Raw genomic sequence first — 21,356 nt, 5'->3', positions numbered from 1 at the left:
AATAAAAAAATTAATACACATCATTCCAGAGTGACACTTACCATCAAGGGGAAACCGGTCATTTGGCCTGTGCTGGAACCCTATGGAAAGGGGCATGTTCAAACATAAGAAAGCAAAACTGACTGAGCAATCAAACTGCATTACTTTATAGAGAAACAAGAATACTCGTTCCTTATAACACAAAGCATTTATGGGTCACCTTATAGCTAAAGCTCCTCCTAACATGGTCTTGCGGCTTGCTCGTATTGCTTGTCTTGCGGCTTGCTCGTCTTGGTCTTGCGGTTTGCTCGTATTGCTTGTCTTGCGGCTTGCTAGTATTGCTTGTCTTGCGGCTTGCTCGTATTGCTCGTCTTGCTCGTCTTGCTCGTCTTGCTCGTCTTGCTCGTCTTGGTCTTGCGGCTTGCTCGTCTTGCTCGTTTTGCTCGTCTTGGTCTTGCGGCTTGCTTGTCTTGCTCGTCTTGGTCTTGTGGTTTGCTCGTCTTGCGGCTTGCTTGTCTTGGTCTTGCGGCTTGCTTGTCTTGGTCTTGCGGCTTGCTTGTCTTGGTCTTGCAGCTGGCTTGTCTTGGTCTTGCAGCTTGCTTGTCTTGGTCTTGCGACTTGCTTGTCTTGGACTTGCTTGTCTTGCTTGTCTTGCTTGTCTTGCTTGTCTTGCTTGTCTTGCTCGTCTTGCTCGTCTTGCTCGTCTTGCTTGTCTTGCTTGTCTTGCTTGTCTTGCTTGTCTTGCTTGTCTTGCTTGTCTTGCTTGTCTTGCTTATCTTGCGACTTGCTTGTCGTGCTTTTCTTGATCTTGCGGCTTGCTTGTCTTGGTCTTGCAGCTTTCTTGTCTTGCTTGTCTTGCGGCTTGCTCGTCTTAGTCTTGCAGCTTGCTCGTCTTGGTCTTGCAGCTTGCAAGACAAAGACGAGCAAGACAAGCAAGCCGCAAGACCAAGACGCAAGACCAAGACAAGCAAGCCGCAAAACAACAAGCCGCAAGACCAAGACAAGCAAGCCGCAAGACCAAGACGCAAGACCAAGACAAGCAAGCCGCAAGACCAAGACGAGCAAGACAAGCAAGCCGCAAGACCAAGACGAGCAAGACGCAAGACCAAGACAAGCAAGCCGCAAGACAAGCAAGCCGCAAGACCAAGACAAGCAAGCCGCAAGACCAAGACGCAAGACCAAGACAAGCAAGCCGCAAGACCAAGACGAGCAAGACAAGCAAGCCGCAAGACCAAGACAAGCAAGCCGCAAGACCAAGACAAGCAAGCAACAAGACCAAGACGAGCAGCAACAAGACCAAGACGAGCAAGCCGCAAAACCAAGACGAGCAAGCCGCAAGACCAAGACGAGCAAGCCGCAAGACCAAGACGAGCAAGCCGCAAAACCAAGACGAGCAAGCCGCAAGACAAGCAAGACAAGCAAGACAAGCAAGACAAGCAAGACAAGCAAGACAAGCAAGACGAGCAAGACGAGCAAGACGAGCAAGACAAGCAAGACAAGCAAGACAAGCAAGACAAGCAAGACCAAGACAAGCCGCAAGACCCAGACGAGAAAGCTGCAAGACCCAGACGAGCAAGCTGCAAGACCAAGACGAGCAAGCTGCAAGACCCAGACGAGCAAGCTGCAAGACCAAGACGAGCAAGCTGCAAGACCAAGGCGAGCAAGCTGCAAGACTAAGACGAGCAAGCCGCAAGACTAAGACGAGCAAGCCGCAAGACAAGCAAGACAAGAAAGCTGCAAGACCAAGACAAGCAAGCCGCAAGATCAAGAAAAGCAAGACAAGCCGCAAGCTTGGTCTTGCTTGTCTTGCTCGTCTTGCTCGTCTTGCTCGTCTTGCTTGTCTTGCTTGTCTTGCTTGTCTCGGTCTTGCTGCATGCTTGTCTTGGTCTTGCTTGTCTTGCGGCTTCCTCGTCTTGCTTGTCTTGCGGCTTGCTTGTCTTGGTTTTGCGACTTCCTTGTCTTGCTTGTCTTGGTCTTGCGGCTTGCTTTCTTGCGGCTTGCTTGTCTTGGTCTTAGTTGTCTTGCGGCTTGCTTGTCTTGGTCTTGCCCCTTGTCTTGGTCTTGCCCATTGCTAGTCTTGGTCTTGCCCATTGCTCGTCTTGGTCTTGCCCATTGCTCGTCTTGGTCTTGCCCCTTGTCTTGGTCTTGCCCATTGCTTGTCTTGGTCTTGCCCATTGCTCGTCTTGGTCTTGCCCCTTGTCTTGGTCTTGCTGCTTGCTCGTCTTGGTCTTGCCCCTTGTCTTGGTCTTGCCGATTGCTCGTCTTGGTCTTGCCGATTGCTCGTCTTGGTCTTGCCCCTTGTCTTGGTCTTGCCCATTGCTTGTCTTGGTCTTGCCGCTTGTCTTTTCCGTTCCGCTTCTTACTTCTCTTCTCGCTTTAGCTCTTTTTTTTCTTCTCTTCTTTTCTGCTGATCCTCTTCTTGTAAAGTAAGATGGTTCTTATCGTCAAAGTATAAATGCTCTTATATTAAAGTGAAGGGGATCTTATAGCCAAAGTAAAAGAAATCTTATAGTACAAAAGTTAAAAGGCTGTTATTGTTAAATTAAAAGAGGTGTTATAGCCAAAGCAAATGGGCCCTTAAAATAAAAAAGAAAATAGGCTCTTATAGTAAAAAGGTTTCTTATAGTATAAAAAAGTATAAAAAAGGCTTTTATAGTCAAAAAGTAAAAAAAATTGTTTAGTCAAAAAATAAAAAAAGTCCTTATACCCAAAAAAAAGGGGCTCGTATAGTACAAAAGTAAAAGGGTTCTTATAGCCAATGTTAAGGTTAAAAGGTTTCTTATAATAAAAAGGAAAATAGGCTCTTTTTCAAAGTAAAAGGGATCTTAGGTTACAAAAGTAAAAAGGCTCTTTTAGCCAAATTAAAATGGGTCTTATGGTAAAAGTAAAAATATTCTTGTAGCACAAATAAAAGGGCTCTTAAAGTAAAAAAGCCAAGAAGCTTTTATAGAAAAAGTAAAAGGGCACTTAAACCAAAGTAAAAACGCTCTTATAGTTAAATAGACCTTATAGCCAAAGTAAAAGGGCTCTTAAAATAAAGATAGGCTTTTATAGTGAAAAAGGCTCTTATAGTCAATGTAAAAAGGCTATTATAGGCCATTTTTAAGTAAAATGGATCTCATAGTACAAAATTAAAAAGGCTTTTATAGCTAAAGTTTAAGTAAAGGGCAGCTTTTACTCAACATCCTTTCTCCACGTCTCCAAGAGATCCTTCAACGTGCGAATCTAGAAAAAATCTAGAAAATCTAAAAAAAAAAAATGATTGTAAGCTCTTTGCTAATAACGCTAGTACCTGGTCAAAATGGCCTGAAGCAGTTAAGCAGACTAAGTATTGCCTTTCTAGCTTTGCTAAGCGATGTTGGTGATGTCTCCAATATTCTTAAAAACTAGTTCAAGCTTCAACTTCAACTTTGTTGTACATAAATACATTATGTTTCTTTTATGTGCTCACCCGCTAATATAACAGGCTAACCTAGGCGGGTTCAGCTTAAATAATAGTTACAATAATAGTTACAATAATTTCAGAAATGACAAACACAGGACGAGCAAGACGAACAGGTACACAATGGGAGGAGTTTTCCTGTAGAGAGCAATGTTTGTTGGAGGAATATATTAAAGTTGTTCATTAGTCATAAAAAACGGTATCCTACGTTGAAATTGGTCTATCGAGCTTGAATAGCTTTGCTTATATTGATAAAAAACTCTCCAACACATAATAAAGTTGTGATAGCATTGAGAAACCCATGTTTATGTACACAAAGCTTGTTTGATTGCATAATAAGGCGATTCGTCAGGTTGACATTTCGTTGTTTGGCCTCGTGAGGGCTAGGAAGGAGAAACACCAATGCTAAATATCTTATTGCCCAAACAAAACGGCTAGGATATGGATAATGAGGCAGAAAGATGCCTTATGCACTGACCAGCATAATGTCACTGAGAAGAATGGAAGGAAAAAGGAAGAAACAAGAAAGGAACAAAGCATACATTACACATTTGGTAATAAAAAGAAAAAGATTAACACAGAAATAAAACACTTGATACCGGTGATTGTTTGAGGTGTAAGTGATGGATTTATCAGATAGATTTAACAAAATAATATATTAATTTAAAGAAGGTTGCTTGATCCTATCAATTCCTACACCTAGAAGCGGCATACAATGCAGTTATATCTTCAGAGTTTTCATACCTGTACCACATGCGGCAGACAAGTGGTTTCTGACTCAACATTCGCTTTACTCGTGGAAGTGGGCGAACAATATCGCCATCCGAGTCCCTGCAAGAGAAAAATAAGATAACGAAGCTCATAAAAAATCAAATTTTACCAAACTCATGCCCCGGTATAACACGAACTTTTCATGCTCGATCGAGACTACTTTTCTATTATCCATGCTACAACTGCAAACCCAACCTCGTCCGTAGAGTCCCCATTTCCAAGGTAGACTGACACTCGAGTATTTACCAAATCTAATATTAGTCCAGTCAATCTGTGGTTTACAGGTGGAACTTATTGCAATAGAATTTATCTCAGCGGATTTTGAACAAGTGATACAACCTAGTTAACATACTAAAAGTTCCCAAAAATCCCTTTGGTGGAACATCCTGAAATTTGTGATTTTTCCATTTCGGAGCAAAACCACAGGGTACCCGCGTTGCTAAAACGGAAAAATAATAAAATACACGTCTCAATCAATACATTTGAAAGACCATTGGTCAAAAATGATTAAATAATCAGTTTGAATATCAAAACAAAGCAAATTGCCCCTGTTTTATATCTTTCTTCCAATATTTCTGTATTCCAAAAACCACAGGGTACCCGTGTCAAAACACTAAACAAATTTGAAAAATCAAGTCTGAATCAGAAAATTTCAAAGGTCATTGGACAAAAATTACTAAAGACACAAATTCTAGTATCGAAATAAAGCAACTTGTCCATGTTTCATTTCTATTTTAAATATTTTCTCCACAAATGTATTTCTACATTCTGGCGTCAGTGACAAACTTACAGTACATGTGACAGCAACTCACTAGCTAGGGTTGTTATAGAAGGCATGGCCTCTCGTCACCTCCCAGTGACTTCCGGGGTCCCTCAAGGAAGCCTATAGGCCCCCTTCTATTTAGGGCCTACATCAACGATCTAGCAGAAGACAAAGGCACACCGCTATATACTCAGACGACACCAAGCTATACCGAAGAATCTCTTCGATAAAGGACTGTGAAGCTCTTCAGGATGACCTGACAAGTCTAACAAGTGGAGCGACGAAACAAATAAAAACTTTAACGCTACCAAGTGTTAGTTATGTCTTGACAGTCTATCACGAAAGAAATCGCCCAAACTGGTGGACTATCCGCTTGGCGCCACAAGTCTTTAGCGCATCAACAATGAAAAAGATATCGGGGGCACAATATCGGGCAATCTCACATAGGACACCCACATTCTATTTGTGGTGTCCAAGGCCAACAGAATGCTTGGTCTGCTCAAGAGGACATGTGTCCTAATTACAGATACAGGGTCAGGCGTACTCTGTACATGTCCCTTGTCAAGTCGTAGCTTTGTTTCGCCACTGAAGTCTGGTCCCCCGGCAGCGTAAGACTTACAATGTCCTCCTAGAAAAAGTTAAAAGGCAAGCCACCCGTTGAATTCTAAGATCCAAGATCGGGGACATGAGCTATAAAGAGCGACTTCTAAAACTCGATCTACAAACCTTGGGCTACGACTGAGAGGTGAAAGACCTAATATTTTTTTAGTGTAACTAACTAGTGTACTTTCAAAATGACCGACCTTAATGTTCAACCTTTTGTCACTTTTGTAAATCATTATCGTACTCGTAACCTGAACCCAACCTTAACTTTATCTCCGGCTCTTTGCAGGGCAACTACGTTTCAAGCATCTTATTTCAATCGTATTGTAAAACCATAGAATCTAGTATGTAACTTAACTCAGTTCAATAAGTTCTCTGGCCTACTCGTGCTTATAAATATTTCCTGAAGAACCATTGTGGCTGCCGCCCCATTTAGTTTTTATATTCATTTTTTCCCAATTTGTTTATTTTGGGATACGTCCCTCGTGCCCGTTTACGTATGACCCCATTGGGCATCTATGTTGTCTAATAAAGCTATTGAAGACTATTCTAGTAATCACTAACACTTTTGTGTTTTTTTTAGATTTTACATCCAGCTTAAAGAAAGCAAATGCAATCCAATTTTATGCATTTGCACCGCATCATTTCTAGCAGCGATCCGTGTGTTGGAGGCAAGTCTGTCCGCACTGGAGCATCCCCAAGGATCGCTGATAAATATAATGCGATACAAATGCTAATCGGATTGCAGCACCAGAAGATGAACCTGCAAGAAGTATGGTATAGACTGTAGTGCGACGTTTGTAGAGTGTAAAGGTCAGACTTGTCACAATTCTGGACTAATCGAGCTAGAGCTAGACGTTCAGTTTCATTAGAAGTGTAACTAGCTTTCTCTAGGCTGGTGTTAAACCTCAAGAAATTACAAAAGTGTTCCTGATTACTGCTGTATTACATGTATTGAATAGGCTACCTACTGAGCTGATGTCACATAAGTTTGTTTTTTAGACAAATTTCAGTCACTGACGCGAATGCGAAGAATGCAGAAATACATTTGTGGAAAAAATATTTGAAAAAGAAATAAAACATGAACAAGTTTCTTTATTTCGATACTAAAATTGTGTCTTTAATTATTTTTGGCCAATGACCTTTGAAATTTTCTGATTCACACTGTCGTTTTTGGAATATAGAAATATTGGAAAAATTATATTAAACAGGGGCAATTTGCTTTGTTTCGATATCCAAACATTTTCTTTAATCAACTTTGACCAATGGCCTTTTAAATGTACTGATTTAGACTTTTTTTTTAGACTTTTTTCCGTTTTAACGACGCGGGTACAAATTCTCTTGCGTACTAGAATTCAAACCGAGTGCTTGGGTTACCTGTGGTTAGGAGCCGAAATACGCAGAACCCTATTTTTAGCGAAAATGTTAGTACAATAACCGCGCGCCTAGATTAAAGTAATAGTCTTATTTCCATCAGCACATGCTCATCTTCAAAAGGATATCTTACTTTATCCATATCGTATTCCACCGAAGAGCTTTATTATTTTAAAGTTGCCGTATGTACATTTTGGCCATTTCCGGCCTTATGACAAAAATAACATTTGATTAAAAAACAATACACAAAAAATGAAAACCCCTTTTAAAGCAAGGCTACAGTTTACATGTCTGCCAAATAACACGGAAATCGGGCATGACATTGTTTATGAACACCTAAATTTTAATAATGTCCCGACTTCGATTGTGCCACCTAAAAGTGTAAGGTTCCCGGATGATCGCGCGCGCCTAACAACCGAATCGCTAAGTAACGGGATATGTCCCAACACCCTTAATAACATGGTGTGCTTATTAGGCAGGTGCCCTTAGAGCAGCGGGGTAACACTGTAGTGCTTTCAAAGAACCTGTGGCTGCAAGCTTTAGTTTCGAGTAAATGCTATGCTTTAGAATCGATAGCAACGAACAAATGGAAGAAGGACCATTGTTAACGTAGTTTGCCTCTTGATGCAGGATCCACACATCCTGGTTCGTCTATTCTATGTAATAATTTATGGTATCGAGTCTCCTGATAAATCGTAGGTACCTGGAGTCTGGAGTGGTGCGGTGGCTCGTGTCCTGTGTAGGTCGGCAAGTGTCAGCAGATCGACCAGCACGCGTACCCCACCAAAATCAAGCATTTCCTTCACATTCCGCTGTGCAAGATACAAAACATCAAAAGCCATTACTAACAACGTAACTAGATGTTAAAACTACATCATGGGATATCGATTACATACAGAAAACATCGGTAATGAAACAAGCAAAAAATGCATACAATTTGACTAAAACGTGAAGAAATCGAGAGAAGGGAGTTACAAGAAAAATGAAACCAATATTACCTTAACGGCAGCGTACTCCTCGGAGCGCTGGCCAAAACTGACGAGATTTACATAAAACCCAATACTAGGTATAACCAATAGAAAGGACTAATGAACTAAGTACGATGGAACGCAAAGAACAAAAGCCAGTAAAACAATCCGCAAAGCAAACAATTGACAAAAAAAAAAAACTTAAAAACGGAATTCCGCCGTAACATGGCGACTTTTACAAAAGATATTTATGTATAAAGAGATCCCGTGAATTTCGTATTCGGATTATAACAAATTGGCGATTGACAGAAATCATTATGACTTTCGATGTAAAGTCAACTCTTTCTCTAGCCGAAATGTGTGACAAAAATGCAAATAAATCAGCGCAAAATATCTCGTATTATTAAAGATACGTTCATGATTACAGAAAAGACCAAAAAGACAGGTGTTGCTCATGTATCACCCGGATTTGTAACAACAACCGGATTTGTAACAACAACCGGATTTGTAACAACAACCGGATTTGTAACAACGATCAACAGGATATGTAACAACAACCGGATTTGTAACAACAATCAACGTGATATGTAACAACAACAGGATTTGTAACAACGATCAACAGGATATGTAACAACAACCGGATTTGTAACAACAATCAACGTGATATAACAACAACAGGATTTGTAACAACAATCAACGTGATATGTAACAACAACCGGATTTGTAACAACAATCAACGTGATATGTAACAACAACAGGATTTGTAACAACAATCAACGTGATATGTAACAACAACCGGATTTGTAACAACAATCAACGTGATATGTAACAACAACCGGATTTGTAACAACAATCAACGTGATATGTAACAACAACCGGATTTGTAACAACAATCAACGTGATATGTAACAACAACCGGATTTGTAACAACAATCAACCAGATATGTAACAACAACCGGATTTGTAACAACAATCAACCAGATATGTAACAACAACCGGATTTGTAACAACAATCAACGTGATATGTAACAACAACCGGATTTGTAACAACAATCAACGTGATATGTAACAACAACCGGATTTGTAACAACAATCAACGTGATATGTAACAACAACCGGATTTGTAACAACAATCAACGTGATATGTAACAACAACCGGATTTGTAACAACAATCAACGTGATATGTAACAACAACCGGATTTGTAACAACAATCAACCAGATATGTAACAACAACCGGATTTGTAACAACAATCAACCAGATATGTAACAACAACCGGATTTGTAACAACAATCAACGTGATATGTAACGACAACCGGATTTGTAACAACAATCAACGTGATATGTAACAACCGGATTTGTAACAACAATCAACGTGATATGTAACAACCGGATTTGTAACAACAATCAACGTGATATGTAACAACCGGATTTGTAACAAAAATCAACCGGATATGTAACAAACTAGTCAACCGGATTCGTAACAAAAATCACCCGGATTTGTAACAACGTTTAACAACCGGATTTGTAACAACGTTTAACAACCGGATTTGTAACAACCTAAGGAATTCGTCAAATCGTTATTTCTTAGGTATGTCGGGGGGGGGACCTCTAACGATGACGTCATCAAAATACCGTTCGGTGTATATCAGATACATTGTTAGAAGGTCAAACTTGGTTGTCCTGTCCATGGAAGTAAGGGGGTGCACTAGCGAAGTCACGTGACAACGTTTAACAACCGGATTTGTAAGTAAGGGGGTGCACTGGCGAAGTCACGTGACGTCATTGATGACGTCATCAAATCAAAAATACCAATATCATACCACTAAAACAGTCATAGGGTACCAACTTGGTTGACGTGTCCATGTTGGCACATTCCCAGAAATAAGGGACATCAGCCAGCGGTTTCTCTGGGCTCACATTTTGCTAGGCCCGCGAGGAATAACAGCGGTATCACAAATAAAAACGAGATTCCGGCCAGCACAGGGGCTTCCCTTTTGTTGTTACACTAGAAGGTTTTAATCAGGTTGACTAAAATTCCAAATAAAAGTAGTATTAGCGGTATTTAAACGTGCAAGGGGCATCTCTGATTTGATACGTCCAATGATAATGGAAGTGCGGCAGTCTTGCTGAGGTTGTAAAACATATATGCGCAAATTAAAAAAAATGTATTTTAGAAAGGCTTTATGGTTCCCCTAATTGGAGAACGGACGAACGGAGAGAAGTTGTTCTTGCGGAGCGCACCGTTTTCCTTGCTTCAGTCTGTATCTTAAAGACAACAATAATGGTTCCTGAACTAGGCATAACTACATCAAATGTTATTTCTTCGGGAACAAGATTGGAAGGCGCTACTGCCTATTTTATTGGCCAATTTGATGCAAGGATAGTCGATTTACCAATTTCGAGTCCTGCACCTGTGATGCGGCGAACAGTTCTACCTTTTAAACGACTACTTTTATGCCCGATTTCAATGAAATTACAGAAAATTTATGGAGGATTGTATGCTCTCAAGCGAACAAAAGTGCAATGTCCAAGGAACAATTATAGGGCTTTCTCTGTCATCGTTTGAACGGAAAGTGTATCACTCGAATGGCAAGGGTTTTTTTTCGAGTCCTGCATCGTGAGCCCAAAATCTCTGAAACGAGAAAATTTGATAAATTGTGATGTCTCCCCACATTTCCTTATAATAAATGGCAGCCATTTTGACATTGTATGTGCACTATTACGCATGCGTGGCGGCCATGTTGTCTCTTATTTCTGGGAATGAAGATGGGTGCGCTGGCGTCACGTGACGTCATCGATGACATTATAAAAAATACCTATATCATCTCACTGAAACAGGAAGGGCCTGCGAACCGTCCCCCGAAATTTGGATTGTGCTCGCAGTTTTCAGCCACGCTTGTGTTGATTTTCAAAAAGCTCGCTGTTCGATATTTATTTATTCAATTATTCATAAAAAGCCGGCTGTCGCATAAACTAAACGGGGTACTGGAATGCTCGCAAATGGGAAGGGGTTAAAAATAACACACACAGTCTCTATGATTTTGATTCACAAACATGATTCTTTATTTAATACATCTATGCTTTTGTATAAATATCAGTCTTATAATTTCTATCGAATGGCGTTTTGTGCCACCCACACCTATTGGTTGATAAGACGTTATATTGTGAACGTAAACGTTTCTATAATAAGTGACCAATGTTTTTAATTTTAAACCGTATCGTACCGTAAGCGTATAGGGGGAGGAATAGACAGAGGGGATAAAAAAACTTTTTCCTCCTTCACCACGCTCAGTTCACCGTTTCCTCGCATCCTTACTGCCATGATGTGGTGCTTTTTTATCATTTTTGCACAACTCCCGATGTGAAGCCTCCTGTCACCGAGCCGCCAGACTCTCAAGGCTTTACCTCGTTCCAAGCACCTAGCTTTCCACTGCTTTTTCTCACTTCTACCTTCTCTCTCTTCGTTTCACACAGTTCACGTTTTCTCAGCATTATTTCCCTGCCCCGCACAATAACGTACTATTTAGTTTTTAGTATTTGTTCAACAACCTCTATTTTTGTTTCATTATTTTGTCATATCATACTTTTTTACCTCACCAGCTGCATCCCTCCGCGTTAACTTTATTCCCCTCAGCGACTTTCCACCACGCCACATCACACAACCATCACTCCGCCAGTCAGCGTCCGTCCGGATCCTCGTTTTATTTACACCATCCTCGTTTTATTTGCAGCATTATGGTCAAACAAGTTTGGTCTCCTAGGATGGTTTCAGTGGGATGATAAAATTATTTTTATTTTTGATGACGTCATCGATGACGTCACGCCACGTTACTTCGCCAGTGCAACCCCCTTGCTAGCGTGGACACGTCAACCAAGTTTTACCTTCTAACAATTTATCTGCTAATAGATATGCACGAAACGGTATTTTGATGACGTCATGGTTAGAGTCCCCCCTGGCATACTTTAGACCCAACGATGTTGTTATAAATAGAGTTTGTATTCAAACGATTTGACGAAATCCTTTAGTTGTTACAAATCAGGTTGATTGTTGTTACAAATCCGGTTGTTAAACGTCGTTACAAATCCGGTCGATTAGTTTGTTACATATCCGGTTGATTTTTGTTTCAAATCCGGTTGTTGTTACATATCTGGTTGATTGTTGCTAAAAATCCGGTTGTTGTTACATATTCCGTTGATTGTTACATATCCGGCTGATACATAAGGTTGTATAGGCTGTGTAAGGTTGTGTAAGGCTGTATTAGGTTGTGTAGGCTGTATAAGGTTGCATAGGCTGTATTAAGTTGTGTAGGCTGTATAAGGTTGTGTAGGCTGTATAAGGTTGTGTAGGCTGTGTAAGGTTGTATAGGCTGTATAAGGTTGTGTAAGCTGTATATGGTTGTGTAGGCTGTATAAGGTTGTGTAAGCTGTATAAGGTTGCATAGGCTGTATAAGGTTGTGTAGGCTGTATAAGGTTGTGTAAGCTGTATAAGGTTGTGTAAGCTGTATAAGGTTGCATAGGCTGTATAAAGTTGTGTAGGCTGTATAAGGTTGTGTAGGCTGTATAAGGTTGTGTAAGCTGTATAAGGTTGCATAGGCTGTATAAGGTTGTGTAGGCTGTATAAGGTTGTTTAGGCTGTATAAGGTTGCATAGGCTGTATAAGGTTGTGTAGGCTGTATAAGGTTGTTTAGGCTGTATAACGTTGTGTAGGCTGTATAAGGTTGTTTAGGCTGTATAAAATTGTGTGAGCATTATAAGGTTGTGTAGGCTGTATAAGGTTGTATAGGCTGTATAAGGTTGTGTAGGCTGTATAAGGTTGTGTAGGCTGTGTAAGGTTGTGTAGGCTGTATAAGGTTGTGTATGCTCTATAAGGTTGTGTAAGCTGTATAAGGTTGTAAAGGCTGTATGCTGTGTAAGCTGTTTAAGGTTGTGTAAGCTGTATAAGGTTGTGTAAGCCGTATAAGGTTGTGTAAGCTGTATAAGGTTGTCTAGGTGTATAGGTTTAAAGGCTGTATAAGGTTGTGTAAGCTGTATAAGGTTGTATAAGCTGAGTGTATAAGCTGTGCAAGGGTGTTTAATGCATATAACGCCGTATAATGTCGGTACAATTATATTAATGTCGGTACAATATAATATACCATATGTCGGTACACTATAATAGACCATATGACCATAAGTCGGTACAATATCATAGACCATATATATATAGATAGTGTTGGTTTGAGAAAAATACAAAGTACATAGGTTTCCCTACAGGTCTTTTTCGTGGTTGCCCAGGGGATTTGATATATAGATATATATATGGTACAATATAATAGACAATATATGAAGTACATTCTCAGGGGTATCCACTGACCATAAATTCTGCTGGCTCAAGCCACAGTTTACCCACACTTTCCATAAATCAAGATGGCTGCCGCGGTGTCTGCGGACAAAAACGTAGTGGGTCTACTAAATGGCCTCGCTAGGAGACAGTTCTTCGGTGAGACGGAAATAACCGATAAATTCTTACACAGTGAGCTTTATAGCGACCTCTCTGATGAGGATTTCGACGCAATGCTCAAGAAATACGATGCTTTAGTAAATAATATTGTCAGTACAGATATGGATTTCAATCAACTTGAGGCCTTCCTAACCTCGCAAACGAAGAAAAGAGAAGGCGCTTTACCACACGAGCATGCTGCGGCCTTTATGAAGTTCTGGAAGTCGCAGAAGACAAAGATCCACGATAGTCTGGTGCAGAGAGCTTCGTGGAATAACCAGCTGAGAGATATAAACTGGCGTGTTGATCTGAAGACCCAAGCCAGACATGTCAATCAAATAAATACCCCGGTGGCAATCGTGGAGATGCAGATCGAGAATAAAGTGAAGCAGGGTGCTAGTAAGGTGAGTTCACATACTAAAGAAATAACAGTTAGTGGTGAAGAAGGCTCATGTTGTTGGCTCATGTTGTTGGGATGGCAGGGGGAGGGGCCAAGGTGGGCGAGGCTCTTGGGTGAGCAGCAAGAGTGCCTTAGCTTTTTTCAGGACAAGAGGTGTTCAGTTATAAGATAAGCAAGGCTTATGAGCCTTTGTGAAAGCGCAAACTTATGCTATTTTTCACCCAGGGTAAGTCAATGGATAAATAAAGTAGCCCATTTGGAAGTGGGGGGGGGGGGGGGGGGGGGAACAACTTATATATCAGAGAATCTAAATATTAAGGGGTGGTCTCATATGTATAAATGGTGAGGGGATATAGGGTTAAGCTGCATTATAGCCAGTGGCAAAGTATTTTCGCCTCCACACAAAATAAAAATTTATGATTTTAAAAATTAAATAAGCACCTTGGGAGCTAGAACAAGCATTTATGGTGGAACATTTTGTTTGGTGGCAAGACACAACTACAGAATAAGATCAGAATTGCTAGTTACAATGGATTTGCAAAAAGAAGGATGCAAAGTTGTCCCTTGTCTTACCATTTGTTGCTAAATCACAATTTTCTAGAGGCAGCTCTCCCCCTTGATATGCCCTAAATATAATATTGTATTTAATGTACCTGTACAGAGAACTGCCTAAGAACTGATTATTGTTATTTCCATTTTTAGAATATTGATGTACTCCAGTTTGAAATGGATGAAGGACAAGTAAACAAAATGCTTCATAGCTTTGATCAAATAGAGAAGCAGCTTTCATCTTACTCACAGTCGTAGAAATTTAAGGTGACACAAGAATAGCTGACAATTAAGTGACAGAGAATGACTCAAGTGCAAACAAGCATTAACATATTTTTCTATCAAACCATCACCTAATTAAATCATATACAAAACTGTATCTGAAAAGTAATAAAATGTTCTATTGTTTGAGATGGCCCAGTCCTGACTTGGATTGTTCTATTGTTTGAGAAGGCCCAGTCCTGACTTGGATTGTTCTCATATTTATTGTGCGTACTGCAGCACAGCATAAGAAGCGTTAATCATCCAGTCTTTCTCATTAGCTGCTATTCGCTCTGCTTGGCCTTCAGATAATCCAACAATGCACTCACATTTGAGAGTGCGCAATGCACAGAGAGGAGCAGGGCAGAAGCCCCAGAGAGCCTCTCTGTAGGGAACTGTGGGCTTCCACTTCCGGTCACCCACTAGTTTACGATAATTCAAATCCCCTTTAAAGATAACCAGCTTTGAGTTGGATAAATCTTGGTATAAGTCACTGGCTAGGGATTTCATGTCACTATAATCATTAGGTAGACTCCAGAACTGATGCTGTCTGATGATGAATGTGCCATCCTCAATTCTCTGACTCCACTTTTTCCCAAGGCTAGATAATGCTGACTCAGCTGAATTCTTGAGCTGATTGAGTGTCCATAGTACATCATGGGGAGTAGTGTCAGAAACAAACCAGGGTATTTCCTTGACATGTAGATAAATTACACTAGCTAAATTAGTATGGACTAGAAACTCAGCTAAACATAGGTCAGTAAAGAACTCAAATCCTGCATTATCCATAATAAAGTCAACTCTGCCATTACTCTTGTCTTGTAACTGAGTCCAAACTTCATCAGAATTGTCTACAAGGATTCTTTCTTTCATGTGATGAATTCTAGAAGCCAACTTGTCTGTTTGTCCAGAGAGGATTTCTCCACTGGAGATAGACAAATCACACTTGTTTCCCCACAGACAGAACTGTAAAAAAGAAAGTAATGTCAAAATCACTCTAAGCTCCTTCAACTATGAAGCATTCTATGAAAAGGACATGTGCCATAGTATGGCTGTGTTAGAACCATTGGATAGGCACTGAACACCCTGTGTAGGTCAGCCTCATGGTCAGTGTGCAAGCACCTCAAGACTGTTCTTGGCTTGGGCCAACATGGCAGCTGCTGCAGATTAAACTGTCGTGTAGTAAAACCAGGGCCAGCTGCCCTCTTAGTAGAGCAGGAATTTACAAAAGACATGAAGAAATAATGTCTGCCCCCAAGGCAAATAAAATGACATAAAATGTTGCTCCTCTAAACAAACTTTCTTGCTTTAGCCATGGAAACCTGACTCTGTGCTATATCAATACTGGTGCTGGATAACATGGTATAAGGCGCATAAAAAATAATGATCCTTGCTTTGTATAATTCTAACGGACATGCATAACATTAACATTAGTTTATAGTATATAGTATACATAACATTATACATTAGTTAATAGTATAAAGTATATAGTATACATAACATTACACATTAGTTAATAGTATAAAGTATATAGTATACATAACATTAACATTAGTTTATAGTATAAAGTATATAGTATACATAACATTATACATTAGTTAATAGTATAAAGTATATAGTATACATAACATTAACATTAGTTAATAGTATAAAGTATATAGTATACATAACATTAACATTAGTTTATAGTATAAAGTATATAGTATACATAACATTATACATTAGTTAATAGTATAAAGTATATAGTATACATAACATTATACATTAGTTAATAGTATAAAGTATATAGTATACATAACATTATACATTAGTTAATAGTATAAAGTATATAGTATACATAACATTAACATTAGTTTATAGTATAAAGTATATAGTATACATAACATTAACATTAGTTTATAGTATCTGTGACTTTTGAAGGGGCCAAATAGTGTCAATAATCAAGAAAAAAAGATTTTAAAATACCTCTGACCCCACTCTCTATGAGACAAAAAAAAGCTTAGAACTTGAGAGCCGCAAAATACAGTATAGAAACCTAAATTTGACAAAAAACAAATTTAGATCCCATATACCTGTAACAAGGTGTCAAAGTGAAGCCTGAGGGAAACCTCCTCATTTTGGTTTGCATTCTCTATTCTGTCAACCACATGATGAGCAAGGGATGCCATGGCCTGGGTCAATGTAGTAAATGCACACTCCTTTTGCTCATGGAATGGGTCAAACTCTTGATGGTGTTTACTAAGATAGAAAATACACCTGTTAAACAAGGTCATATCAAAGATACCCATAAAGAGAAGGTTGAATAAAGAAAAGGTTAAATAAAGAGATGGTTGAATAAAGAGTAGCTTGAATAAAAAGAAAGGTTCAATCTGGAATTTTAAGAAGCTGCTTTTCATTGTATTTTCAAAAGAGGCCTCAGATGGTTTGGGGTTGGTCCCCTTCTAAATCTGCATATAAGAATGATACATCTTCATGTGCAGGGGTATGAAATGGCAGACTAAATGGCCTTCTTTTACTGCACAAAAATGCAAAAAAATAATGAATAAAAGTGTAGTTTTAGTGTGTTTTTAGTATCTGTATCAACAAGGAAGTAGGGACTGTACACAGAGGAGGTATAAGGAGAGCCCTCAACACATACCTCAAACTAAATGCTTCATATATTTTCCTGTACAGAAAACATTCACATGTCAGCCAAGGGACAGTAAACCAGGCTGGTTCTGCATTTTCAACCAGAGATTTTGCTGATTTTAGAGCCGAGTTCCACAAGCTAGCATCAGCCGCATTACCCTCAATCTCTGTCAACTTCTTTCCTGTTTTCATTTCGTATCTTAGTTTTGAGAGCTTGGACACAACTAACTTGGCATCTTCTGACATTTCCTTTAAAATTAAAAATAAAAAGGCTTGATTGGTTTAAATAAATAAAAATTAGTTAAATTTGAAAAAAAAAAACATAAAAAGGTGTTAAAAAGAAGCAAATTGAAAAATATGACCACTCCCTGGTAAACTTTATCATGCACTAGTTTCACTGAATGAATGAGCACCAGTTTCAGATACTATTGCATTTTCTTCTCACCAAGTTATTGTCCTTGACAAACTGGGAAGCCCTTCTGTGGATACTGTCAATCACTTTAGTCAAAATGACAGGCATCCTGTCACGTATAGATAGATATGCAAATGAACTGCAAAACAAAAAGGCACTTTGTTTACATAACAAGGAAATATCATCAACTTGAAACTTCAAAAACGACACATATTGTGAAAGGGGGTATAGTTTTCTTAAGGTCAGGGGATGTCGGGGGGAGGGGTATCATAAAAAGCGTTCTGACTAATTTGGTACAATAACATGCATGTCTAACGCTAGTTTTTTTTTAAATGGAAGTCAATCAAACAAAGAATAAAATAGATAGAGAGTTATGGATGAAATAAACCTTAACCATAATCTCTGAGAAACAAATAGAAATCGGTGCCACATCGACATTCAAACACAAGATATTAAGTTAAAGCAAAATATAGACTTAATGTCTCCATATTCTATTAGACTTTGAATATGACAAATGCGTATTCATACATTACCCTTCGTCTTTTCCAGAGGATGGTTCAGGTCTTTCAGGAAACATTTTTACAAACTGTTATAGCCCCGGAAAGAAAAAGCTTTTTACAGCACCACACGGTCAGCGGATTTGAGCCAAGCGGCTCGTGAGTAAATCCGCTGACATTATTGTTATTTCTCAGAAATGTTTTTAGTTTGGTCGAAATGGATAAAAGCAAAGAAGAAACGGACTTTCTTAAACTACACGAAAATGTTACATTTGCAGAAGAAGTGGTCAACCTTTTAAGTTCAGAATGGCCCAGAAGTAAAGCAGCGAGGTATGTGCCATTTTGTTTTATTATTCATTATTGTTTTATTATTTGTGGTCAAGAATATTTTTTTGTTGATAATGTTTGTATATTGATGTTATTCAAGATATCACAGTTTAAATCTTTCCAATGATAATTTCCCGTGCGCCATGGTGCTCGTTCGAAGAGATCCTCGGTGTCACAGTACTGAAGTCGTGGGTCACTGTGTATTTTCGAAGGTCCATGGAAGTGAAGATGCACTTTTTATAGAAAATGGTAAGACATAAAGTACCAAGGAGAGTTCTGGAAATCCAAAGAATTCCAAGAAAAAAAGGAATTGATATGTTTTTTCTTCTTCTGTCATTTTGGTGAAGGGGACATAAGTGAGCTAGATATATATTTCCAGGGATTAGACTATGGTAGCCTATGGTAAATGTTGCCATAAAAATGTAATGTTTAGAGCTTTACTATCTTTTATTTGATTTACTTTCAGTCATTGTCCCTAAATCAAAAAGAGGTTGTGGCTATGGAAGGTTACTGATGCAAAGATCAGAATCTTTTGCTCAAAAGTATGTAACACAGGTATTCATGTAAAACAGTTATTATATCATCCATTGGGATGATTTGGGATGAAAATTAAACAAAGCATATCTACCTTTCCCAAAACTGGCCATTAAAAGAAGGTCAATCACGCCACCATTTTATGCTCTTGCTCATTGCCAAGTCACACAAAGAATCAATCTGCTAATTCAAGCAAGTAAAAAACTCTCAAATAAATAACATTAATAAAGTATCAGAATTCAATCATGGATGGTATTTTGAAGTTTTCTTGCAAATAAACCATTGTATTTTCAATTATAAACAATACAAAAGGTGGAGTTGATCGACATTCTTTAAGAACTGTTAGAAAAGCCTCGGCAAATTGTCTTATATATGTCTCTCATTCAATAAGTTTAGGATATCACAAACTCCATCTGAGTACTCATGACAAGTACAAGTTCTACCACTGTCTAGGCTATCAGGACTCTCATCCTGTGTCTGCTATACGGCCAAATCATACTCTGCTGTCACCAGCTCAGGTACTTAGATTTACAATGTTATTCTGGGGTTAGCATGCCAGCCTGGTCCCAGTCATTCTAATGTGGTTTGCTGTGCTCAGGAATGAGCCATAACATAGCTTGGGGTGTTGGTTGTGCTCACCCTTTCCTGTGACATCTACCAAACCACTAAAAGCTGGAAGCTCTAAGCTGTTTCATGTTACATGTCACATGACATACGCCCCCTGCTAGTTTTCTCCCACATGTCCACAGTAAGTTTTCAATTTTGTAAAGATAATTAGTTGGGGTGTGGATTTCCCTTTCCCTGTTCTTAGCACATTGCATATCATCCCAGTGAAAGCAGGAGAGGGGCGGGGCTGCCGATAGCCCAGGATTTTTAGTAATAGCATGATCTTGATGGCCCGTTACTGTAAGTGGCAATGATTTAAGATCCAATATAAAAAAATATATACCTCATGAGTGTGTGCAACTTACAAGAAATTTGCTTCTTGTCTCCACAGTTTGCTGCCTTGAGAAAGCATCTAGGAGAGAAAAATACCAAGACAGATAATAGTATTAAGAAAGCTACACTCAAGGACTTACCAAATACACCAAGTCAGACACTAGCAACAACTCCAACAGCACCAATGGTGACAAATCCTGCCCCACCTCCCCCTCCCCCACCACCACTCATACCATCCAACACGTCTGCTGAAGCAAGCGATGATAAAAAGTATTGGATGGTGAAGGAGTTTTAGATTGATTAGAGAAATTACAATACAAATGCATATATTTTATGTTGTTTATATTTGAAATAAAGTATTTTTATCATTTCACATGTTTTATTGTGTGTTCTTGATCTCATTGCACTTGGTATTTCGCGATTCTGCAATATTTTGACAATAAAATCAAGCAAAACTACTGTATGAAATGTACTGTAATCAACAAAACTGAAACAAAAACATGCGTGGGCTAAATTTAGTTCCACAAAAATCAAGTTGTCCACCTCAATCCATTATGGTACCATATGTATATTGGAGGAATAAATCTTTAATCTTTAATCTTTAATTAGGATAATTGCCCCTAGCAAGCTAATCCGGCAATGAGCGGTCGACGACCAAGGACCAATGGATAAAAAAAAAAAAAAAAAAAAAAAAAAAAAAAAAAAGCTGACTACAACAACAGAATAAATAAATAATAATAAATAATACATAAATAAACAGTACAATCAAGTAATAATAATGATACACAAAAAACACATTAAAAACAAATAAATAAAGCATACGATCATTGCAGGATTAGCTCGCTAGGCAAGGCCGCACGAAATTGTGTTACAGTTGATATATTGTTAAAGCATGATTGAGACAGTGAGTTCCAAACTGGAACAGATCTTACATAGAACGAAAACTTGTAACAATTTACTGCTGGTGTTGGATGGTCAAACTGGAAACAATGACGGGCACTAGTCCTAGTAGCATAATTGAAGTGTCTCAGCTTAATGTCAGTGGGAAAGTCAATGTTTACGTGATGAAAATTAACATTGTAAAATAACGAAATATCATTTACCACTCTACGATTTTGTAACGATTGCCATCCTAGTTGGGCAATCATGTTTGAAACACTACTATCTCTACGATAATCGTTTGTGACAAAGCGGGCAGCGCGGCGTTGAATTGACTCGACACAATTGATGTCCTTTTGAGTGTGTGGAGACCACGCTGGGGAGGCATATTCAGCTACAGGACGCACAAGACTAATGGACAAGGTGTTTCTATAAACCTTATTAAACGGTTAATATTCCACCCAAAGGTTTTTTGTGAACTCACTCAATTTTTGCGCATTCCAATTTTCGCGATAAATTCGCGAAATTTAAATGACGCCAAATTTTT

The 21,356-nt window shown here is 38.9% G+C and overlaps 3 protein-coding genes and 1 long non-coding RNA gene across 5 annotated transcripts; 2 read left to right on the top strand and 2 right to left on the bottom strand.

Moving 5' to 3' along the window:
• Positions 1-3,163: 3,163 nt before the first annotated feature.
• LOC125568313 lies at positions 3,164-4,516 on the bottom strand. The gene is made up of 3 exons (XR_007312230.1): positions 4,388-4,516; positions 4,166-4,252; positions 3,164-3,204 (listed from the first exon to the last, which is right to left on the bottom strand). It is a non-coding gene; the product is annotated as an uncharacterized LOC125568313 (long non-coding RNA).
• Positions 4,517-13,293: 8,777 nt separating this feature from the next.
• LOC116620145 (COMM domain-containing protein 1) lies at positions 13,294-14,743 on the top strand. Its single transcript, XM_032385775.2, has 2 exons — positions 13,294-13,787; positions 14,486-14,743. The coding sequence occupies exons 1-2, from the start codon at positions 13,311-13,313 to the stop codon at positions 14,588-14,590; spliced, it is 582 nt and encodes a 193-aa protein (XP_032241666.2). The 5' UTR covers positions 13,294-13,310; the 3' UTR covers positions 14,591-14,743.
• LOC5516042 (damage-control phosphatase ARMT1) lies at positions 14,226-18,273 on the bottom strand. 2 transcript variants are annotated; one of them, XM_048729995.1, is made up of 6 exons: positions 18,167-18,273; positions 17,667-17,772; positions 17,232-17,470; positions 16,666-16,831; positions 14,794-15,559; positions 14,226-14,755 (listed from the first exon to the last, which is right to left on the bottom strand). In XM_048729995.1, the coding sequence occupies exons 1-5, from the start codon at positions 18,208-18,210 to the stop codon at positions 14,816-14,818; spliced, it is 1,299 nt and encodes a 432-aa protein (XP_048585952.1). In that variant the 5' UTR covers positions 18,211-18,273; the 3' UTR covers positions 14,226-14,755; positions 14,794-14,815. The 2 variants fall into 2 exon arrangements, with proteins under 2 accessions (XP_048585952.1, XP_032241655.2); XM_032385764.2 differs by having other exon boundaries at positions 14,226-15,559.
• A 52-nt stretch (positions 18,274-18,325) lies between these two features.
• Positions 18,326-20,303, top strand: LOC5516043 (N-alpha-acetyltransferase 80). Its single transcript, XM_032385773.2, has 5 exons — positions 18,326-18,460; positions 18,558-18,706; positions 18,924-18,999; positions 19,383-19,509; positions 19,989-20,303. The coding sequence occupies exons 1-5, from the start codon at positions 18,348-18,350 to the stop codon at positions 20,223-20,225; spliced, it is 702 nt and encodes a 233-aa protein (XP_032241664.2). The 5' UTR covers positions 18,326-18,347; the 3' UTR covers positions 20,226-20,303.
• Positions 20,304-21,356: the final 1,053 nt, after the last annotated feature.

This window comes from Nematostella vectensis, chromosome 7, assembly GCF_932526225.1.
Source record: "Nematostella vectensis chromosome 7, jaNemVect1.1, whole genome shotgun sequence".
In the NCBI taxonomy this organism is placed as follows: domain Eukaryota; kingdom Metazoa; phylum Cnidaria; class Anthozoa; order Actiniaria; family Edwardsiidae; genus Nematostella; species Nematostella vectensis.
This window is presented reverse-complemented; position numbering and strand designations above follow the sequence as displayed.

Bases quoted from the DNA above. Each gene is read 5' to 3' on its own strand.
- LOC5516042 (XM_032385764.2), bottom strand. From the start codon at position 18,210: ATGTTTCCTGAAAGACCTGAACCATCCTCTGGAAAAGACGAAGG. The intron at 17,773-18,166 runs GTAATGTATGAA...TTTGTTTTGCAG, and splicing joins TCCTCTGGAAAAGACGAAGG to TTCATTTGCATATCTATCTA. The intron at 15,560-16,665 runs GTATATGGGATC...TCTTTTTTACAG, and splicing joins ACTTTGACACCTTGTTACAG to TTCTGTCTGTGGGGAAACAA.
- LOC116620145 (XM_032385775.2), top strand. From the start codon at position 13,311: ATGGCTGCCGCGGTGTCTGCGGACAAAAACGTAGTGGGTCTACTAAAT. The intron at 13,788-14,485 runs GTGAGTTCACAT...TTCCATTTTTAG, and splicing joins TGAAGCAGGGTGCTAGTAAG to AATATTGATGTACTCCAGTT.
- LOC5516043 (XM_032385773.2), top strand. From the start codon at position 18,348: ATGGATAAAAGCAAAGAAGAAACGGACTTTCTTAAACTACACGAAAAT. The intron at 18,461-18,557 runs GTATGTGCCATT...ATGTTATTCAAG, and splicing joins CCCAGAAGTAAAGCAGCGAG to ATATCACAGTTTAAATCTTT. The intron at 18,707-18,923 runs GTAAGACATAAA...ATTTACTTTCAG, and splicing joins TGCACTTTTTATAGAAAATG to TCATTGTCCCTAAATCAAAA.